Source organism: Erpetoichthys calabaricus, unplaced genomic scaffold (assembly GCF_900747795.2).
Source record: "Erpetoichthys calabaricus unplaced genomic scaffold, fErpCal1.3, whole genome shotgun sequence".
NCBI classification, from domain to species: domain Eukaryota; kingdom Metazoa; phylum Chordata; class Cladistia; order Polypteriformes; family Polypteridae; genus Erpetoichthys; species Erpetoichthys calabaricus.
In genome coordinates this window covers 242-23,557 of record NW_026261678.1, presented here as the reverse complement: position 1 = coordinate 23,557, position 23,316 = coordinate 242, and the positions used below count along the sequence as shown (strand labels likewise).

The 23,316-nt window shown below is 40.9% G+C and overlaps 1 protein-coding gene across 1 annotated transcript; it reads left to right on the top strand.

Moving 5' to 3' along the window:
- Positions 1-3,125: 3,125 nt before the first annotated feature.
- LOC127526496 (zinc finger protein 239-like) lies at positions 3,126-16,916 on the top strand. The gene is made up of 2 exons (XM_051922039.1): positions 3,126-3,567; positions 15,758-16,916. Exons 1-2 carry the CDS (start codon positions 3,156-3,158, stop codon positions 16,351-16,353), a joined length of 1,008 nt encoding a protein of 335 aa, XP_051777999.1. The 5' UTR covers positions 3,126-3,155; the 3' UTR covers positions 16,354-16,916.
- Positions 16,917-23,316: the final 6,400 nt, after the last annotated feature.

Genomic DNA, 23,316 nt, shown 5'->3' with positions numbered 1-23,316 from the left:
AGTCTTCCTAAGTAAGTCTCTATAAGCTGAGAACACCAGGATTTAGGCTGTTTATTAAATTCTTCTTGGCAGATCTGTCTTCCATTTTTGAGCTGTGTGAAGTTACTTTATGGTGGTTGGCGTTCCAATCCTGCCGCCAACTCCCAAGTTTTTCTTGCAAGATGGAGGACCAATTGCAGGACTGGACTGAATGGGGGTTGCCAATAAGGATCGCGAGCTGTTTTGTCATGTGGTGGGTGTGGCAACACGCTGTACCAGTGCATGCTCCCCAGCCTGACCTGACATGAGATCTTCACAAGCTCTGTTAGATTGTATGGGAAGCATCTGCAAATCTGCCAGGTCTCTCCACAGCTGTTCTATGGGGTTTAAGTGTGGTGTTTAGCCGGACCACTCTTGGACACTCAAACTTCCCCCAAAGCCAGCATATCATTGACGTTGGTGGTATACTTTGTGTCATTATCATACTGAAAGGAAAGCCATCTCCTCGGCCTGGGGCTGTGTGTACTCTAGAGCAAGTTTTGCTCAAGGTTCTCTCTGTATTTGACTGCATTCATTCTTTCCTCAGTTCTGACCACTTTTTCCATCCCTGCTGCTGAGGAGCACCCCATAGCATGATGCTGCCACCACCATGCTTCAATGAAGGGATGATATTAGGCAGATGATGGAGCAGTGCCTGATTTTTGCCAGAGACAGTGCTTGGAGTTTTGCCCAAATAGTTCAAATTCTGTCTCATGCAACCAGAGAATCTTTTTCCTGTTGCTCTCAGAGTCCTTTAAATGTTTGTTGGCAAACTCCAAGTGGTCCGTGTTGTGCCTTTTACTCAATAGTGACTTCCATCTAGCCACTGTACCATAAATGCCTGATTGATTGATTACTGCCAAGATGATCGTTCTTCTAACTGGTTTCTCCCAACTTCTGATGCTCTGTTACAGCAACCATTAGTGTTTGATCACCTTCTTGACCAATGCCTATCTTGGAGTGTTCCCTCTGTTTGGCTGGACTGCACATTTTAGGTGAAATCCTGGTGGGTGCCAATCTTCTTTCATTTCACAATTATTGGAGGCCAGAGTATTCCTGGAAATGCCAACAGCTTTAGAAATGTTTTTTATGCCCTTGTCTTTATCTATGCCTGACCACAATTTGATTGCTGTGGTCTACAGAAGAGTTTCTTGGACATCTTCGCTTAGGTTTCATTGTGGCATGCAGTTTGAATCGTGGGGCCTTACATACACAGGTACACATGTGCTTTTTTAAACAATGTCAAATCAAGTCAGTTTGTCACAGGTGGTCTCCAATGAGGTTCTAGACACATCTCAAGAAGAATGAAAACAAATAGGATAATAATAATAATAATTCATTACATTTATATAGCGCTTTTCTCAGTACTCAAAGCGCTATCCACACAGGGAGGAACCGGGGAAGCGAACCCACAACCTTCCACAGTCTCCTTACTGCAAAGCAGCAGCACTATCTGAAGAGCTACAGCAAAGTGTTTGAATACTTCTACTGTTGAAATGAGAGAATACAGTTTTGAGACTTTTCTGAAAATGTATTTTCATGTTGTCATTATGGGTTATTAAGTGTAAATTAATAGGCAAAAGTGTAAAATGTATCCATTTAAAATTAAACCTGCAACACAATCAAGTGTACAGAAAATGAAAGGCTCTGAATACCTGATGAAGCCTCCATACGGTTTATCCATCTATCCATCCATCCATCCACCCAGTATCCAACCCACTATATCCTAACTACAGGGTCACGGGGGGTCTTCTGGAGCCAATGTACAGTTTTTGTAAACTGCGTAATCCAGTTTAAACAGCATACATTTCCATGCATTGAGTGGGATTGGATTTTTGTTTCTCTCCCTAATCCTATACCACCGTACTGCACAATTTTATATCTTTTGGTGCTAAAGTTCAACTGGTAATGCCTGATAATGAGTATTAAAGAAGTTGTTATTAACAATTTGAAGTCTGTGTTAATGTTGCACAGCTTCAGTAGTGCGAGTTTAAACCTCAGCCTGTTTACTTCCCATGTGCAGTTTTCATGTGTGCCCTGTTTCTGCCTTTATTATTATTATTATTATTATTAATAATAATATTTATTCTCCCATGTTCTAAAGATGTATTTATAAATCTAACTTTGCCTTGCCAAGGTAGTGTTAGATCGATACTGACTCTTTTGACTTTGGTATCAATACCAGCTTTCAGACCGCAGTATTGGTACTGAGTCGGTAAATAATGGTCATCCCTACATACCACCTGACCTCTCTCCTGTTATTAAGATCCTCTTTGAGTAGAATATTCATGAAGGTTAGTAATTGGTTGCTACTTACCTGGTTTCTCCTCTTAGGGTTACCCATAGTAGATTATTCTTCTCGTTTCAGCCTGTTGGACCTTCCATCCACTGATAATTTGAAATAAAAAGTAATGTGTTACTGTTGGCATGCTACGAACGGTCAATCTTCTTATTTAATACGCTACCGTGGCTGTTCGTTTGTCTGTCCAGGATTTTAAATCACCTGTAGCTTGCAAACCGTTTCACCTTTTGACTTGAAATTTGGTACACATATACTACGTGACGTCTACTGTCCGCTTTCGAGGTGATAATTTTTATTACTCTTTTTATTTTTTTATTGTAGAATAAACTCTCGGCAGCATGCAGCAGGGCGGCCGTGCGGTGCATGCGTATGGGCGTCGTTATCATTCCCTACCACATTCGGTAATTTATTCTTGAGGCAGATTGAAGACTTAAGTGCCAGCTTAAGTGAAAAATTAAAGTAAATGTACTAAGTAATTGCAACATAAAAACTAACTTAATCAGTTTTAACGTGAAAAGATAAAAGAGAAGCAGCGGGCCGCTAGGTAGAAAAAAGAAGAACTGCTCAGAGAGCAGCAAGCGCATCAACCTCTGAGCAAGCGAATGCTAAACAGACAGAGGAAGAGTAAGAAAACTAGGAATGCACAAGTCAAGTGTATTCACTGCACATTATCGTGCAGTACGCCGTTACTGGTCTTTATATAAACCTTAACAGAGAGGGTGTTATGAAATGACATTCAAGTGACTTCAGAGCTAAGTGATGAAGTTTTAATGAAGTTACTTCCTGTTCTTTTTACAGAGAAAAAGAAGACGCTGATGTTTACTGGAACATCTCAATGGATGTGAAACTGGAGAGCTGTGATGTGGACACAAATATCATGGATATTAAGGAGGAGGACTGTGAGTTGGAGTCCATCTACCTTAAACAGGAAAGTCTGAGCATTAAGGAGGTGAGCAGTGAACTACAGACAGTGGGCATTAAAGATGAAGCTGAAGAGAAGTCTGTCAGCATTGAGACAATTAACCATACAAATCTGGACAGTGTAAAAGAAGACAACCTTCATGATGGGTGTCAAGATGGAGTGGTAACCTGGTTAGACTCTTCTCAAAGCAGACACTGTTCATCTCCAGAGCCTTCTGTCAATGTGAAGACTGAATCATTACAGTCTAAACCAAAGAGGACTAAGAAAAGTACATCTGTTAGAGCTCAAGAAAATCGGCCACCATCTACAAAGCAGTCTGGAAAAAGTAAGTGCAAAATAAAAAATGGGCAAGTTTTAGAGTTGGAGTTTATGGGCTTGATAGGTCTAGTCTTGCTGTTTTTATGAGAAATACTGTGTTTTATTGTGTGCTTAAATGTTGTTTGAGATTTCATCAATGTTTATGTAAGGTTTGCAATTTTTCATGCAAAAGTCCTAAACATGTCCTTGGTAAAGAGTGCAATACAAATATACAGCTGCAAAAGAAGGTTGTGAACCTTTTGGAATTCCCTGGATGTCTGCTTTAATTCATCATAACAATGAGGTCTGATCTTCATCTATGCTCCAAATATAGACAACCAAAGCTAATAACCCACAAACAATTGGAGGACTTCTTGTCAGTCCTGAACACATCATTTTAACATTCACAGTCCGCTCTGTGACCCTCCTGTCTTTACAGACTGGTTGACCCTTCTTTAATAGAAATGGCCTCCACCAAACTTCACGTGGCTGGTGGTCAGCCTTGAATTTTAACACTAGAATTACCAGAGCCTACGAAAAAACTCGTAAATCCGTCCCACATTAAATCACGTCTTAGATCCGTTTGCACCTCTCCGCCAACCCATGATGCTCCCTTCACCTTGATGCTTTAGTATCAATGTGCTGTTGTCTCTTACCTCCAAACATGGTGTCACATGTTTTGACAAACGAGTTCAACTTTTTCCTGATTCGTCTACAGAACATTGTTTGCTCTGGAACATTGTGGTGATCTTGTACAAGTTTGAGATGTGCAGTGATGCTTTTGTTAGATTATACTGGTTTCCTTCGTGTTGTCCTTCCATTTTTCACCCCATCTTTTTTTTTTTCCACTAGTTTTTGCATTTGGCTACAGTCAGTGTCACTTCTGGTTACATGAGGTGATACCTGGACCAAACAGAAATGGCACAGGTAATCCAACTTCTCCTGGATTGGCAGACACATCAATACCACGTGTTATTGCCAGAAAGTTTGCTGTGTCTCCCAGCACAGGGTGTGGAGGAGATTCCAGGATACAGGGAGTTACTCTAGAAGAGCTGGACAGGGCCCCCTGTAGAAGGTCCTTAACCCATCAGCAGTACCCACTGGTATCTGCTCCTTTGGGCAAGGAGGAACAGGATGAGCACTGCCAGAGCCTACAAAATGATCTCCAGCAGGCAAGCCACTGGTGTGAATGTCTTTGACCAAACCATCAGAAACAGACTACATGAGGGTGGCATGAGGGTTCGACGTCCTCTAGTGGGCACTGTCCAAGCTTGATTGGCATTTGCCATAGAACACTAGGATTGCAATTCCACTACTGGCACCCTGTGCTTTTCACAAATGAGAGCAGGTTCACCCTGAGCACATGTGACAGACGTGAAAGGGTCTGGAGAAGCCGTGGACAACGTTATGCTGCCTGTAACATTGCTCAGCATGACCGATTTGGTGGTGGGTCAGTCAGGGATGGTATAGCTGGGGGGGGGCAATATCGATGGAGGGATGCACAGACCACTACAGGCCAGACAATGGCACCTTGACTACCATTAGGTATCTGGATGAAATTCTTGGCCCACCCTTTGTCAAACCCTATGCTGGTGCAGTGGCTCCTGGGTTCCTCCTGGTGCACGACAATTCCCCGGCCTCATGTGTCTGCGAGAGTATGAAGGCAGTTCCTGGAGGATGAAGGAATTAATACCATTGACTGGCCCCCACACTCACTCACCTGACCTCAATCCAATAGAACATCTCTGGGTGGGACATTATGTTTCAGTCCATCCGACACCTCAGACTGTCCAGGAGCTCAGTGATGCCCTGGTCCAGATTTGGGAGGAGATCCCTCAGGACACCATCCGTCTTTTTATTAGAATGTTGTCAGGCATGCATACAAGCACATGGGTGCCATACAAACTACTGAATATGATTTTGGAGTTGCTGCAATTAAATTTTGGCCGAATGGACTTGCCTGCCTACTGCATCATTTATTCCCTTTGATTTTCGGGGTATCTTTGAATTCAGCCCTCTGTAGGTTGATCATTTTCATTTCCATCAAACAATGTGGCTGCCATCCTTTCGTTCGTAACACATTACCATATCAGGCCATAGCAGTAGAGATAGCCAGCAGGATTTTTTTTCCCCATTGAGTGCTGATGGGTTTTCAAAGTGTTCGTTTAATTTTTAGTGCGTAGAATTCGCACTATAACATGACATAAGCACAAAAGCGGAAATGTACTTACGCACAAAAAGATCCAGATGCATAAATCAGTGCGGTCGCCAACTTCCATGTTCTTCCGCTACATAAATCCTGGCCAGCATGGAAATTAATGCACGTGCACGCGCCTGCTGCCCCACCCCCAACTCCTCCCAGAATTACGCCTCTTTGAATATGGAAATCAATATCAATAGTCCTTAAGCTCAGTGTTCTGTGAAAAGGCAATAGCAAAAGTACGAGGGAAAAATAGAAAAATTTCAGCGAATATCAAGTGGAGGCAAAGAAAAACGTACTATTTGTTGGTTTAAACAGTGGTATAAACAACAAAAGGAAGTTGATTGAGTGACATACCGTGTCGGAGAAACTCGAAAGCTCAAGTTCAGAGTCGCACAGTGCCCGAAATAAAAAAAGTTGTCAGATATCAAAGTCACCGTGAAAAGTGAGTCGTATCCCACCTTCTGAGTGTCATATGAAAGCTTATTAGGGTACAGTGGAAAAAAAAAAAAGACAGTGTGAAAAAAGCACGAAATGTCAACTTTAATCTCGAAATTTCCACTTTAATCATGTAGTTTATTTTGTCATTAAAGTAGAACATCATAAACTCAATCTTAAAATCGTTTAGTTACAATGGGATTTGAGAAACTAGTAAATTAAAGTAGAGCGTTAAGTGCTTTGTTTTGTATTTGATCTTGTATGTGCTCTGTGCCTGAATCACTGCGTGCTCTTCCTCCAACAGGACACAGAATCAATTACATTCGTAATATTACAGCTCTCTGAAAAATTAAAATACTGAGAAGTATCCGTGATATCATTTTCATGATGATAGGAGTTAAAGCATGTTACTAATCATGGGAACACGGTGGTGCAGTGATTGTTCATGGCTTACGCAAGATGCTTGCTGCGCCATGTGCGACCTTCGATGAAATGCTTTATTACAGAAGTACTGTCTTTTTCAACCGTACTAACCACCAATTCCTGTCCGTCCTTTTCTTACTCTAAATACCCAATCGCCACACAATCGGCTCTGTAATAGATGTTAAGCCATCTGTAAGCTTAGAACTAGAGAATCCATTCCCGGACAGGGTTTATCCATTCCCGGGAACTCGGGAATCCCGCATGTCACACAGTGCACGGGCATCTCACATGTGAACGGTTTTAGAACGAGTGACACTTATTTTTAATAAACTACTGCAATATGTTGCCACCAATAAAAGACTAACCTTAACTACAAGCAGTTCATGCTGTCATATAAGTACACGTATCTAGTTAGTTGTGGTAATAAGAGTGTAGAAAGCACAACGTGTCGAGCGTGCGGTCGTCCAGGCGAGAGCGCACCTTCGTTGCAGAGTACACCAGCTGCTGAGAAAGCACGCTCTGCCTCCACTGAAATAAGCGGCAAAGTCATCAGATACTGATACACTTGTTCTAAACAATGCCCGCACTTGCTGCTGCTCTGAAACACCATTTCAGCTTTTACTGATGCATCCAGTTTCTTGTCATTATTCTGTGATGGCAAGTTTCTTAGCACAGATAATGCGTATGCAACATATTGACGCATTGCAGTTTCAAGTTGCTGTTCAATGCTGTCAACAGCACAGACGTCCATGAACTCTGCCCCGTCCTGGCATTCGTGAGCTGCAGAGTGCAGACACCTTCCAGTCCACTGTGCTTAGTCAGCCGGGAGACTGACTGCTGCTGGTCTGTTGTTGACTGAATTAATCGGCAGCACACTATACCGTGGGCCAAAAAACTGTGCCACTTAATTATTTTCAACTATAACAACGATCAAGTTATTTCTTGATCGATTTTTTTACACTTTTACACGCTATATATGCAAGCTTGGCCGTTCCCGTTTTCCCGGTAATTACAGCAGTTTCATTCCCGGGAATGAAAAATGCCCGGGAATGGATTCCCTACTTAGAACACAGATTCTTCAAAACTTTTTAAAGAACATCAAAATATCTTCGTAATGTTTGTTTATGCTATCCATCTATCCTTCCAGTGTTGCGCCAGCCACAGCAAGAATACAGCGCGATGCAGGAACAATCCGTGCACGGAGCTCAAGCTTCTCGCTAGCGCTGTGGCACCGTGTAAAGTTTTATCTGTATAATGAATATATTTTGCTGCATTTCATCTTAAAAATATATAGTCATCATATGTAAATGCGCGCTTTAAAAAGTGGCTCAGGTTGTGCAATATTATAACTATCATAAGTACAATTACCTCACTGTAACTTGCAAGTACAAACAGTTCTACAAGGAGCACTTGATAGACTAATTGAGTGCGTTTAGAGTTCTTGGGATGAAACTGTTTGTGAACAGCGAAGTCCGAACAGGAAAGGCTCTGAAGCGTTTGCCGTGTGAGAAGAGTTCAAATAGCGAATGGCTGAGGCAGCGTGTGCTTGATGCTGTATACAGGTAATTCTCTTTCCGATCAGCTGCTGTAGATCTGTGATTCACACTCAGATACAGTGATATAAATACTCCGAGTGGTGCAGTGAGAGTAATATGGAAAAAGATGATCCGCTGTGGCAACCCCTAATGGGAGTAGCTGAAAGAAGAAGAAGGTGCAGTGAAAGTAACAACGCTAAAGCAGCTATTGAATTTAGAATAGTTTGACCATTCTGTGGACCATTATATTGTTACAGGTTAATTACAATCACATGCCTTAAACTAATCTTCTATACAGTAATCCCTCCTCCATCGCGGGGGTTGCGTTCCAGACCCCCCCCCCCGCGAAAGGTGAAAATCCGCGAAGTAGAAACCATATGTTAATATGGTTATTTTTATATTGTCATGCTTGGGTCACAGATTTGCACAGAAACACAGGAGGTTGTAGAGAGACAGGAACGTTATTCAAACACTGCCAACAAACATTTGTCTCTTTTTCAAAAGTTTAAACTGTGCTCTATGACAAGACAGAGATGACAGTTCCGTCTCACAATTAAAAGAATGCAAACACATCTTCCTCTTCAAAGGAGTGCGAGTCAGAGGGAGAGAGAGCGAGAGAGAGAGAAAAAACAGCAAACGGTCAAAAATCAATAGGGCTGTTTGGCTTTTAAATATGCGAAGCATACAAAGTAGCTGCAAGGAAGGGAGCAAGCATTTTTCAGCATTTTTTTTGAGGTCTCCAGTCTCCAAAAAATACAAAGCAGTGCTAGAAAAATTGCAGAGGAAAGCTAGGGGTGAGATGTAGAAATTATCGGAAAAGATTAAATGAGTTCAACCTTTTCAGTTTAAGCAAATGGAGATTAAGAGGAGGCATGACTGAAGTGTTTAACGTCATGAAAGTAATTAGAGTAGTGGAGCCTGGCTGTTACTTTTAAAAAGAGTTCAACAAGAACATGAAGACACAGTTGGAGACTTCTTGGGGGATAATTCCACATAAAGATCTCTAGCGGATTAAAAAACCCAGCTAAGATTCCCACCGTTGATTAAGATGGTGATTTATTTATTTTTTCAGTCGGGATCCCAGGAATGCACCCAACTCACACACACTCCCTCGCAGAGACAAAAAAGCAACCGGTAATAGAAATTAAAGAATATTAAATGAAAATGATCCTACCCCATTCCCCTTATGGCGATATACAATAAACACGAATTCAACAATAACAAACCACTAACACAAACCACACACAATGAAGTCCATGTAAACGGCAACTGATAAAATGTATTGATGGCGGTAGGTAGTCCAGAGATCAGCACGCTGTATATGAACGTAAAGGTCAGTCCTACTGGTATTTCCTGATGAGATGATGACTTGTCATTGGGATCAGGAGCGCTCCTTTCTTTGCAGGATGACAATAAATCCTCAGACAGTCCTCATGCAGCAGGAAGACACCAGACAGTCCATACACCCAAACAGGAGACGATCTCCAGGACAAAATGAGAAAACACAAGTAGCAAAATGGGAAGGCAGACAGATAGGCAACTCCAGACACCAAACACAAAAGACTTTTTGTCCTCTGAACTGGCCTCCTTTTAAATGTTGCGCCTGCCTCCTTGTCCCCAGCAGCCCCTGCACCATCAGCAGACGACCAATTGGAGCCACTGCTAAGAGTTGAAGTTTCATTCCCCAATAGCTCCGCTACACCATTGAGAGTTTTTCTTCACACAGAAAAACAACAGACAACATTACCAGGTAGTGATGTTGGAAAGTAGGACTTTTAGGAACTTTGAAAACTCAAAGTGATGTTGTTTTAGAGAGGTTAGGTGGATCAGATTGGCAAGAGTTGTTTTGCTGAATGGCCTGTTCTCATCAGATTTTTTGTAATATTTCCAATTTCTGTTTAATCAAAGGAAAATAATTTTGTAAGGCTGTGATTTTTGTCCACCTTTCCTTGCTCTGTATGAAGATGGGGTCTTCATCTTTGTATGAAAATGTGCTATATAAATAAATGTTATTGTTGCTGTCTCTGGCTGTTAGACTGATGTCAAGGTGACTCACGCACACTCAATTTAAGAAACTGAAAAATACCCCCAGGCTACCAGCTGCAACACAAGCCCGAAAGATGATCAATCTTCTCCCATTGCTTCACAGTCAGAGATGTGCTGTTGTCATGGAATTCAGCCCCCTTTTTACTCCAAACCCACCTTTGCACATTGTGGCCAACAAGTACTGTTTTGACTTCATCAGTCCACAGGACTTGTTTGCAAAATGCATCTGGCTTGTTTAGATGTTCATCTGCAAACTTCTGATGCTGAATTTTATGGTGAGGACACAGGAGAGGTTTTCTTCTAATGGCTTTTTCGTGAAGGTCATATCGGTGGTGGTGTCGCTGCACCAGAAGAACAGCGCATCACCACTCCAGAGTGTGACTACAAAAACACCTTCATGAAGCTTTTGGGGTTTTGAATTGCCTTTCTAGCAATCTTATGAGCAGTTCTCTTGAAAATTGTTTTGGTTTTCCAGACTGCTAACTGCCATTTCTTAATAACGATACAAACTGAGGAAATGGCTCCTTGAAAACTCTTTGCTGTCTTCTTGTAGCCTTTTCCTGCTTTGTGGGCACCACTTATTTTATTCCTCAGAGTGCTAGGACAAGCTGTGAGGAGTCTGAGAATTGACACAGCTTTGAAATTTGCATCATGTTGCCATTCCTAATGATGATTGTGAACAAGCCAAAGCCCTTAAGGAGCTAATTTAAACTATGACATCGGGGGGGATGTGTGGGGGTTTTAGAGTTATCTGAGACCTCTGATCACTTGGGGTGCCCATACATTAGTGGGGCACCTTCTTCCTTTTCTCATACTACAAAGCAAAAATAATACACAAATCTTATTTAAATCGCAGAAAAGAATGGTGGCCTGGCCTTTGGAGATCAATTCATCTTCTATTGACTTAACTATTCACAGTAACAGTTATTTTGATCTGGGGGGGTCCCCACACTTTCGCATGTCACTGTATATGAAATGTCACGAAAGTGTACGTCTAAAACAAACCATCCTCTCACCAGTGTATATCGTGCATCCATGTTATAGGACTTAAATGATGGAATCCTAAACTTTCTATAATAAAAATGGCTCAGTATCTAAAATGATAAATTGCAATTATTTTTGAGGGATACTCTGATTTTTTTTTTTGTCCTGTCCCGATCATATTTCTGGTTCTTTTCAAACAGTGCCATTACTGAGAGCTGAGACGCATTTGTTTCCTTAGTGGTTTTCCTGCTTTCACTGCATTGCTGAAAGTCGATGCGCTCAATCGAGTGTTGTATCTACAAGTGTCTCATCAAATAAGTTGCTACGAATTTTTCATTTTAAACTTCACATATAACATTCCTATCGCTTTTCAGGTACTTTTAAGATATTTCCAAACAGCAGTTATTTTCTACACCACTTTCCACTTTGTGCTCTCTGTCAGTGCTGCACGTGCCCTCAAATTCAAATATTCCATATCAAGAAATCGGTAGACCAGTCAACCAACTACAAACCGATTTCACAATAAACAGCAAAAACTGGACAATTTTAATTCAAGGCCGATTAATTTGCCTAACACAGCAATTCTCAACCTTTTTCTCCTTGTGAACCACTTCAAAAAACTGGAATAAATTAGCGAACCCCCTGTGTAGTCATTACGATATCTTTATATATAATCTTCATTTGGATCTTTATCTGTGTTTGTCCGCAAATTCATGTTCCTCTGACACTGCCTTGGTTGTTACTTTTGTTTACAAACACTGTCGACACCACTCTTTGTGTTTAGATCTGGCGTCAACACCGTGCTTTGTGTTTAGATCTGGCGTCGACACCGTGCTGTGTGTTTAGATCTGGTGTCGACACCACTCTTTGTGTTTAGATCTGGCGTCAACACCGTGCTTTGTGTTTAGATCTGGCGTCGACACCGTGCTTTGTGTTTAGATCTGGCGTCGACACCGTGCTTTGTGTTTAGATCTGGCGTCGACACCGTGCTTTGTGTTTAGATCTGGTGTCGACACCACTCTTTGTGTTTAGATCTGGCGTCGACACCGTGCTTTGTGTTTAGATCTGGCGTCAACACCGTGCTTTGTGTTTAGATCTGGTGTCGACACCACTCTTTGTGTTTAGATCTGGCGTCAACACCGTGCTTTGTGTTTAGATCTGGTGTCGACACCTACTTCATTGTCGAGACTGTTTTTTTTTTTTGTTTCTATCGATCGTCGTTGGCACTACTTCATCCAAATCGAATGTTCACCTACTTCTTGAAGTCGGTAGTCAGAGTATGTAAGTCGGACACACTTCTGTGATTTTCCATCAATCAGCGTTTGGAGTTCAAGAAAGAAGCATTGGTTCTTCCTTACTCTTTGGATTGCCACAAAGCAACCTGCGAGATTGGAGAAAGGTTGAGAACAGATCATGAGAGGAAACTACAGCGTCATGAAAACGAGACGGACTGTGAACGGAGAGAAGCAGAAATGCTCCTCCACCACCACATAATTACTATTCGGACAGTGATTCTGAGTAGGCCGTTCCTATCGAATCAATGTCCAACGGTTTTGTTTTGTAATTTTGTTTCCATTATAAAAAATCATAATGCTGTGCGACGAAGGGCCCAGTTCACGACTGGCAGCCGCGTTTAAACAGGGAGCCCTTCACAGACAACTTTAACACACGCAACGTAGTTGGGCGCACATGGCTAGTAGTAAATAAAACAATTGGATTGTTTATTAAAATTTATTTTCCATTTTGAATACTAAATGATTCATATTGAAAAACCTAAACATAATTGTAAAACATTCACAGACAAACATTAATAAAACTAAGGTTTATCCTTGTACGTTGGATGTTTTGTTTCAATGTGTCTACGAAGAAGATGATGTTTTAAACTGCTGTTGTCAGACTTCATTACAAATTACACAAAGCGGTTTAGGTTCCGACTCATCCCCGGTAAAATAAAAACCCATTTGTAAATAGTCACTGTCATATTTTCGTTTCTTCTCTTTTGTCCTACTATGTTTGCCTATTTTTTCCTTCCTTTCAGTCTGGAGAGATGTTAGCTCACTGCAGCTTTCAGTGTCATCACCCTGTGTTGGTACCAAATCAGGGACTGAAGTAGAAGCAATTGATTTCTCGTCCAGCTTTTTGTCAGATTTGATGAAACTACCCATTTTTAACCTATCAATCCATAATAAAATTACGGAGTAATAATTATTCAGTTTCGATGTGCGCACATTTAAGTAAAAAGTCTTTATCGTAATTTATTTACACACACTATGCACTACTAATTTATCTTATTAAAATCACTCGTGGTTCTTAAGCGCATCGTACGATTCAATTCGACTCTACTCTTCCTTGTCTGATCGACGTGTTTTTATATCGGCAGACGTTATTTTTGAGCGCATTCGGGCTTCTCGGTTTGCTGAATTGGAAGTTTCCGGATCATACGAGAATGTACACGCATCGCCAGTGGCGTAGCGTCTCATCGCGTTACATATTGTTACCTGTTGCGACTCAACAATTTTACAGAATCTTCCGTCGCAATGCGTAAGTGACTGAGGTAATATTCATGAATTTGACATTTTAATTGATTTGTTGACCCATTTTTATTATTGTATTATTAATAGTACTGTGAATAGATTTGCCAACATTTAATATTTTGTTATTTTTTACGTTTTTAAATTCCGCCATTACGATATTTTTTTTTGCAAACCCCTTTTATAAAGCACGCGAGCCACCGATTGGGAATCACTGGTCTAACACTACTGTTATAGTTCAGTTGTATTTATTGTTTATAGCGCTCTTCATTGAGTGCAGGCTTAGACTGCTTGATGTTTGCATCTATAACAGAGATAATAATTCCATACGTGAACACACACATTAGAGCAAATAGACAGTAAACCTGGCAAATTTTAGTTTACTCAACATAAGTCCTGACAGTAGATACCCATAAACATTATAATGGTGAGTATAAAGGTGACCAGTCCTTGTGTCACCTGTCACTCCCCTGTAGAGCTGAAATACCAACAGCTTCTCATTTTTCTCCGAGGTCACAGCAGCTTCTGTAGGCCTGGGCACTGAGGCGTCACTCATCCATTGCTCTCTTTTCCTTGGTCATTTAATGAAGCCATTTTGATGTTTATTTTGGTGTAAAATGGTTTTGGTTTAATTGTGCATAAATGTAAGGACACATTCTGATTATTGAAAGTGCCTTTTTCATGTTTGGCATGGCATTCTGTTTTATACAGTACTCTCCGTAATGGCTGAAACAAAGTATTATTTTTCTTTCATTTACCCCTTTTCTCAACAGATTAAAAAAATTTAGATTTGATTAAAGTTACACATCTTCATTAAAAGGGGATTTGCAAACATTTCAGTCACACACTGTAGAAATGACAGCACTTTTTCTACATGACCCCCACCCCCTCTATTTCAGGGCACCGTAATGTTTGGGCCAATTGATGTCAGAGGAGTTTGTGATTCCTCAGGTGTGTTTCATTGCTTTAGTCTTACAGGCCTAAGACACCTCATCTTGCTTCTGCCCTTTGGAGTTTGTAGTGGCCATTGTTGAACAGCTGTGTCAATGATAGTCAAAGAAGCCATTATGAGGCTGAAAAACAATATTAAAACCATTAGAGACATCAGTAAAACGTTAGGATGACCTAAATCAACTGTGTGGAATATCAACAAGAAGAATGCACAGGTGAGCTCAGTAATCACAAAGGGACAGATAGGCCAAGGAAGACCACCACTGCTGATGACAGAAGATGTTGCTGCAGATTGCATTTTGATTATAGCTTGCGCATCCTGATAGTAAGGATATTGCGTGTATCTCTAAGGATATTGCGTGTATCTCTGTAACATCTTAAATGTACCACCCCATACAGATGTCATGATGTGGCTCAGGGTGACTCGGAGGTTCCTCACCGGTCAGGCGGTTCACACTGAAAAGCCACCATCACCAAATAACCCACAGCTGTTAAGACCTGTAAGAGAACTGAGACTGTGTGATTTCTGCGTGATGGTCTCTGTAATGAAGGCACATGTTCAGCACACACTTCAAAGAGGATGACAGTAGGGAGTCTAAATCAGCTTATAATTCAGTCATCATCATGAGCCAAAATGTCATTGTGATATATCAACTCACTTCTTGTGTAGCCTTTCAAACATCAGAATGTGAAATGTGCAATGAAATGAGATTTTCTGCTCAGTTTGTTTGTCCACCAGGTGTTGCTAAAATGCCAACACAAATAAAGTCTGTATGGGACTTACAAATGCTCAAAACTTGCAGTAACTTTAAGCCAATTTAAACACAAAGTTCTAGTTTTAAAAATCCAAACTTTTGTGTGAGAAATGGCTTACACATGTTGCCGAGCAGAAGCAAGTTTTATACATGTGGCCCTGCTAAGTAGTTGTAATAGAAAACGTAAAATTAACAAATTGAGTGTGCTTTCCATGTACGACTGAAGTTTTATAATTGGTTATGCTTATCAAAGGTTGTTCCTAATTTCAGCCATGTATTTAATGCGAGTTAATGTTAATAATAAAGGCAGTAGACTGAAAGTAAGCTCTTTTTTCCCCTTTTAAACTTTGTACAGGAAACAAAGATCAGTGCAGTTTGGAATCTGGAAAAGAATTCTCTGGCAGGAGTGCTCTTCAGATCCACACTGGACTTCACACGGGAGAGAAGCCGTATTGCTGTAATGACTGTGGTAAACCGTTTTCACAAATGAACCATCTTCAGAGACACACTAGAGTTCACACGAGAGAGAAGCCGTATTGCTGTAATGAATGTGGTAAACAGTTTTCACATAAAAGCAATCTTCAGATACACACTAGAGTTCACACTGGAGAGAAGCCGTATTGCTGTAATGAATGTGGTAAACAGTTTTCACGTATAAGCAGTCTTCAGATACACACTAGAGTTCACACTGGAGAGAAGCCATATTGCTGTAATGAATGTGGTAAACAGTTTTCACAAATGAGCCATCTTCAGATACACACTAGAGTTCACATTGGAGAGAAGCCGTATTGCTGTAATGAATGTGGTAAACAGTTTTCACGTATAGGCAGTCTTCAAAGACACACTAGAGTTCACACGGGACAGAAGCCGTATTACTGTAATGAATGTGGTAAACAGTTTTCATGTATAAGCAATCTTCAGATACACACTAGAGTTCACAACAGAATATAAAGGGTAGCAGTTCAAAAATCAGTCCAGAAAAACAAGCACCCTTCAGAACTCGAGAGTGAGGTTCACTCCTGTCTTGAAAAGTAAGCATTGTTGACAAATTAATCTCTGAGAGAAGCCATATTGCTGTTTGGAATGTGGCAAACAAATCTGTCAGAGGAGTTCTCTTCAGAGACACACCAGAATTCACACCGGAGAGAAGTACAACTGAACTGTCCTGACTAAAGAGTGAGGTTCACTCCTGCCTGGACAGTAAGCACATGCAACTGACTGGAATCCATCCTACTTAGTGTTGTGTCAGAAACAAATCAACACAGAGGAGAATCAGAAGTTTATATCCTTTTTCCCTTTCCAGAAACAAAATAAAGAACAGGGCGTCATACAAACCGCTTCTCACCAAAGCCCCTACAGCCTCCACCATGTGCCTAGCTCTGTTTTCATAACATACGTATTACATATAGAACTATTTACAATATATTATACACATTTCATAAGAAAAGAACTCTTTACAATATACATAACCTCACATAATAAATCATAGTTCAGCTATATAATAATATCCATCCATCCATCCATCCATTTTCCAACCCGCTGAATCCGAACACAGGGTCACGGGGGTCTGCTGGAGCCAATCCCGGCCAACACAGGGCACAAGGCAGGAACCAATCCTGGGCAGGGTGCCAACCCACCGCAGTATATAATAATATATATTTTTCTATTTTTATATAACAAAAAATAAAATAACAAACGTTTCCAAAAACTAACTGTAGCACCCCTCTGCTTTTACTGAGGGTTCTTACCTGAGTTGTTTTCTTCTTTTTTTCCTTCTTTACTTTCTTTAAATATACATTTTTACCTTAGTGTTGTCAGCACAACTGTTTCAAGGAACAAACCTGTGTTACTAATGTAATTTTTATACAGTAACTCTACCATTAATTGTACAATTCGTTACTAGACTCCACATAAGGATACTATAGCCACCTGCCAAACGTGATTTCCTTTTTTTTTTTTTTTTCTTCCCCTTTTATGGCTTAGCCAGCCATTATATATAAAAAAAGGCAAAGTTCAATGGTTTAGTTTAAATAAATTAACTATTTACATATATACATAACACATCCATACAAAAGTATAAATTTAAATAATCCAAGAAATCTATATCAGTGTTGAACCAGCAGTCCTTTCTTTGAATGAAAAAAATATCAATAAACAAGTACAATCCCCTTATAAAACCGAAGCTGGCAAACTAAATTAAAGGAACCAAACAAAAGTTGGGTAAAAGGTACCACAGATGAGCATTGCAGGCCTGTTACTTGAAGGTGCTTGTGACGTTACTCGTTGACCGCCTCTTATTCTGTAATAGAGCAGACGGGTCTCGTTTTCTGGTTTCCAGCAGATGTGCGTCCCCTTTCGTTTCTTTCCTAGCGAGTATCAATTCTCAGCGATAGTTGGTCAGCTGTAACAATATCCGATATCGACAATGTAATCCAATGTCTGCCGACGTCTTCCGTGTTCAGCATTTCAGACAGTGCTCCCTAGCTCACTGGTTGGCCATTCTCGACCAGTCCGTCCAAACACAATCACATTCACGTTTTCTGTCCCGACTGTTAATTCCGTGCTGGAATCTGGTCGTCTTTTTAAACTCCTCGCTGATGTTTACCATGGACTGCGTTTCAATCCTCGCTTTCAGCACAAAAGCCCAGTTCTCTCCTTTCTTTTCTCGCCACTCCTTTTCTTGTGTTTTCTGACCTCTGACCCCTTTTGCTGCTTTCCAAACCAATAAAATAATTTAACATAAATACCAGCATTTACTTTTTACATTTAAAACCTTAGAAATTACATAATGTTTTAACAACATGTACAATAAATTTAACTGTGTTAATCAAATTTATATTACACCATTGCTATTACCACCACATAACTTGTGTTTTAAGGGGCTACAAAAAACAAAAAAAAAAAAAACAGGGTGCCATACAAACAGCTTCTCGCCAATGTTTTATTAAATAATAAATCAAATCAGTTACTAATCATTACAAACACAAACTATTAATACAATATAAATAAAATGTAAAATAAAAATGAAAATCCAAAGTATCCTTATGGTCATGTTGTACATCATGCTGAATTATATTAAAACGCTGTGGCAGCACACTAAAAGAAGAAATGCTGTTTTTTTAAATTTCGTTTTGTTTTTATTTTTTTGCTTTTGATAAATAACTAATGTGCTCTGTGTGTTTTATTAACACTTGAGAATTACCAAATAATATTTATGTCAAATAAATAGAATAAAATTAGAAAAAGTCTGGAGAGAGCAGACTTACCTGTACAGCATCCACCATCACCTGAGGGTGCCTGCCGTCTGTGGAGAGTCGCATTAATTAGCATTTGTACTACAAAATACCATTGGTATGAAACTAAGTACACGCAAACAATTACTTTTGGTGGAAATTCTTAACTAAAAGCTACAAACAAACAAATTAAAAATCAGAATACACTTTGCTACACATACAAAGGCCAAGACAATTTGGAGGAATTAATCTCGAGAAGCCATATTGCTGTACTGGATGTGGCCGACGAGTCTCACAAACCAGAATCTTCTGGGCCACAAAAGAATTCAGACTGGGTGCCACCTCCAGAAGTGGGCTTAGTTGGAGAAGATCTACACCGGGGGCATCAACCCCCTTTGTCTTGGTGTACCACCCTAAAGAATTTAAATATTCTGCAGTACCCACATTTTATTTTGGTGTTAAATCGTTTATTCCTGAACTGTTATTACGTAAAAGTAACGGTGGAATTTATTTCTCCCACCCAGAAAAATATTCTTTCAGAGAGCTTTCATAAGGTACTAGCAATGGTAACCTGTCAAAGACGTGTTTGAGTGAATTTCAAAAGGATTTGATATGTTATGACTGATAGGCACTGATAGTGTGTCACCAGGAGGAGGTCACTTCACCTGCTTGTGCTAATAGTGAAAAAACAAAAGAAATGTAAGCAATTGTGTCTCACATGTTGTAAGTCGCCTTGTCATCAGTCACATATTAATAATAATTACAAGGAAGTTTAGTAAAATAACGCCCTCGGCCAAAAGGGGTTTCCTGTTCCTCAGAGACTTTGAATTCTACTCTCTTGATTTACTTACAGTGTGCTTTCTTGTTTGTTGTTGTAAATTGTTTGTTGCTTTGAATAAATTAGAAAATCGTCAAATTCACCTGTCTGTCCTCTCCAGTCATCTGACGGTGACTCCTGCACTCGGCTTTCTGTTGGCCAAACCCTGTGAATTAGCACATTTTTCAGAGGTCCATGAAACCCCTCTTTAACATGCTCTATTGAGTTGGAACAGAAGCAGACTGACTGAAACCAAAGTGGCCAAGGCAGTGTGTGCGGAGGAGCCTAAACTCATCTCTAGTGAACTGGGCATCGATGTAGAAGAGAACATCTGAGCTGATATCTCCACATTCAGCCAAACCCCAACTCACAAACTGCAGACAACCCATCTGTGGGCGCTGCTACGGCCTTTCGGACAAAGGGCTCCATGCAGTAAGCTTGAAGTGCTCGGCCGAGGCTGCTGAGAGACGAAGATTGCATCTCACCATTCAGACTGGGATGTGAGATGCTGTCCTTAGAGAGGTGACGTGAGCTCCTAGGAAAGTGCTGGTAGCAAACTGAGAAGTGCAGTTAAGTAACCGATCAGTTAAATCAGCAGCAACAGATTCAGTGGATGTAAAGCTTTAATCCAAATCTGTTTTCTCCCCCATCGAGAAAAGTGAGGTAAAGAAACGTACTGAACTGGAGGAGATTAGGATTTTATATTTAATGAGCAATGTAATGAATTTAATTTAAGTAACCTTTCCCAGCACTGGTTGCTTATGAACATTTGTTTTTGTATCTGGGATATCATCTGTGGAATGAATAGTGGAAATAAACTGTCTGCCTAAGCAACTGGCTGAATAAATAGTCAGAAACGCAATGTCTTATTTTTCTTCTTCATATCGTTTTAAAGACAGAATTATTGACATAACCAAAGTGCTGACTAATTTGCATTGTTGTGTGGCTCAAAATTAAAAATAAAAATCCTACTTTGAGCCATTGACTGATTAGTGTTTCACTGTTTGTTCATTAGTTTCTGTTGCACAAAACTGTTTAATAAACAAACTAAAATGGAGGTAAAATTACGTTGCATCGAACTCCCAGGCACCTACAAAATATTTAGTTGTAATGATATTCTGTATTTGTTACTATAGTGCTTTCTTTAACTTGTGTCCAGGCGTCTGCAATCATTTCAATGGCTTCTTTGTGTTAATTTTAATCTCCTCCTGCCTACAAGTTATGCTGATGATAATTTTTCTCGCCATTTCCTTGCCATAATACACTTTCAGGGTGCGAATGATGTCCAAATCCAATGGCTGAAGCACTGCTGTGCAGCTGGGTGGGAGGAATTCAACACAAACATTATCTAAATGTGGAAGCATGTTGTGTGCGGCACAGTTATCAATCAGAAGCTGAATAATCCTTCTTCATATTGTGAGGTTTCTGAACACTTTTGAGAACCCCTCCACTCCCCACCGAACGGCAACGACACACTGAATTGCGTCCCAAAGCACGATTGCAGTGTCTGTTGAAGATTGTTTTTCCGTTGATGGGGCAGGGCAATAGGAGGCTCACAGCACTTCAGTGAAGCGCCACATAAGCAAAGCATTAAAGATCGGGGTTGCGCTATAAGTCCCCGTCTTCCACCCCAAAACACGAGGCTTCGTCGCAGTACTTTAGCAAAACCAGCTTTATTCAGCTTGAAACAGGAACGGCACACTTATTTATTGTAGCCTGATCTGCCACTCTGCTATACACAGACACAACAGTCATGAAGGGTCGTGGCCAGGTCAGTGACCAAGTAATCCTGTTATCTCCATTTACAATGTACCTGCTCCTAACCTTGTATCACCCATCGAGATCTTTTCTGTTTACTTTGGCAGAGAGACGCAGCATAGCTGTGAGCCTGCTGTTGTCCCGTACAGACGCGGAGATGCTCTTTGGCATGCTGTCTAGTTGGAGGAGGTCCCAAGAGAGTTTACAAACCTCACATTTTCTCGAACGAGCATCAATGAACCACATAAATTTGGACCGTGAGTTCTTTTAGCCAATGTGTGCCCTTTGTCCCTTTTTAAGACCACTTACATTGACCACAGGAAGATATGAACTTGTGTTAAAGGCTTGTATGGGTGATCCTGTTTCTTGTGTCAGCTGCCCAATTACACGTATCGGCAAAATGCTTGAGCAGTACCCACAGATGAAGTTGAGGGTTGCCCTTCTGGCCTCCCGTGTCGGAAGAGGAATCTCCAACTGTTTTTGAAGGAACTGAAAGAAGGATCCCAGTTTTCATGGAGTGGCGAAGAATGCTGAACTCAGCTGAAAATACATAATTGTTCTTGATTATTTAAAATGTGGGGTGTATTTGATAGAAAAAGGGGTTGTTTAGGATATACTTTTTATACAAATTATAAATAGAAATTATAAAGCCAAGTATAGATTTTTTTTATACATGATTTAAAAGGGAACTGCTGCTTATATGAAGTGTGAATCATCTCCGACCTCCTCCCTCCTTAGCTTCAGGCGTCCGGAGCTGGGGGGGTGATGTGTTTTGGAAAGAGTTGAAAAATGACCGCTGTATTCATGGAATAGCGCCATGGTGTTTTAAAGCGGCTTTTTCTATCACCAGATTGTCCGAGTGGTGAAGGCTTTGGACTTAAGATCCAAGGGGCAAATGCCGGCGTGGGTTCGAATCGTGCTTCTTGTAAATATTTGTGCTCCGTTCACTCTCGGTGTGTCCGAGTACAATTCTAACTTTTAGAAAGCTAAACGCCTTACTTTCGCAATGTGGATCTTTTCTCAGCTGAAAATACAGGCACTTGATTATTTAAAATGTAGGGTGTATTGGATGGAAAAGGGCTTGTTTTAGGTATAATTTTTATATAAATTAGAATTATAAAGCCAAGGATAGGTTTTTTTATACATGATTTAAAAGGGAACTGATTGCATACCTCTGTGTGATTTTTACAGGGCTTATATCCAAACTAGTTATCTCGTGCTTTACATACTGTTGCTAAATTCTTTAACCTCTCATGGACAGACGGGCTGCACGCTCACGAGTTTGGAGCTCACACCCAGCTGCTTGCAGGCGAGTGCTCAGGGGGTCAGTCAGCGGGGTACTGGTGGGAGATTACACACCGTTGTTTGCAGGCGAGCTCACGCCGGGACTCACACAGCAGGGCCCTGTCCGTTTCCAGGTCTATGTCGGATCGTATACACTTAGCAGCGCGCCGGGGCTCACACAGGTTGCAGCTTCCAGCAAACAGGCGCTGGCCAGCTCGTACTCGAGGGCGCGCAGAGGCTGTCAGCTCCCGAACTCATGTCTCAGTGTGTAGAGAGAGACTTTCTGTGATCTGCGAGCTCCATGCTCTTGCCAGCGCGTACACGCAGGGTCTCACCCAGCAGGATAGCTGGCAGCTCTCTCTACACAGGCTTGTAAGGGCTGTCAGCTGTGTGAGGGTAAGGCTTTGTTCAGCTTCGAGCTGCTCAATGGGAAACCTGATTCACTGCTGCGGCTGGAAGCTTATACCTTTCTGCGAAAGGATGTTCTGTGAGATGGGAAGCTGTTTCATTTCGAACTGCGGCTTCCAGACAGAAAATAAAAATGGTTTACAAATGATAAAGCAAAGGTTAGATATTTTAATTTCGTGATAATATTAAAATCATAGAGCCAGAGAAGATGAACCACTCTTTATACACCACTTTCAGAAGGGAGGAGACTTATCTGAACGTGTTTCTTTTCACCAGTCAGAGGCAGGCCATTCACGCCTGAACATGTCGATCGGCGCCGGCAGCGTATAGATAGAACATGTCTGGCCTTGTCCTCGGGAGAAGGGGCAGGGAGGTGTGGGGGGCCACTGGGCCAGCCACAAACCGTGTTTGACA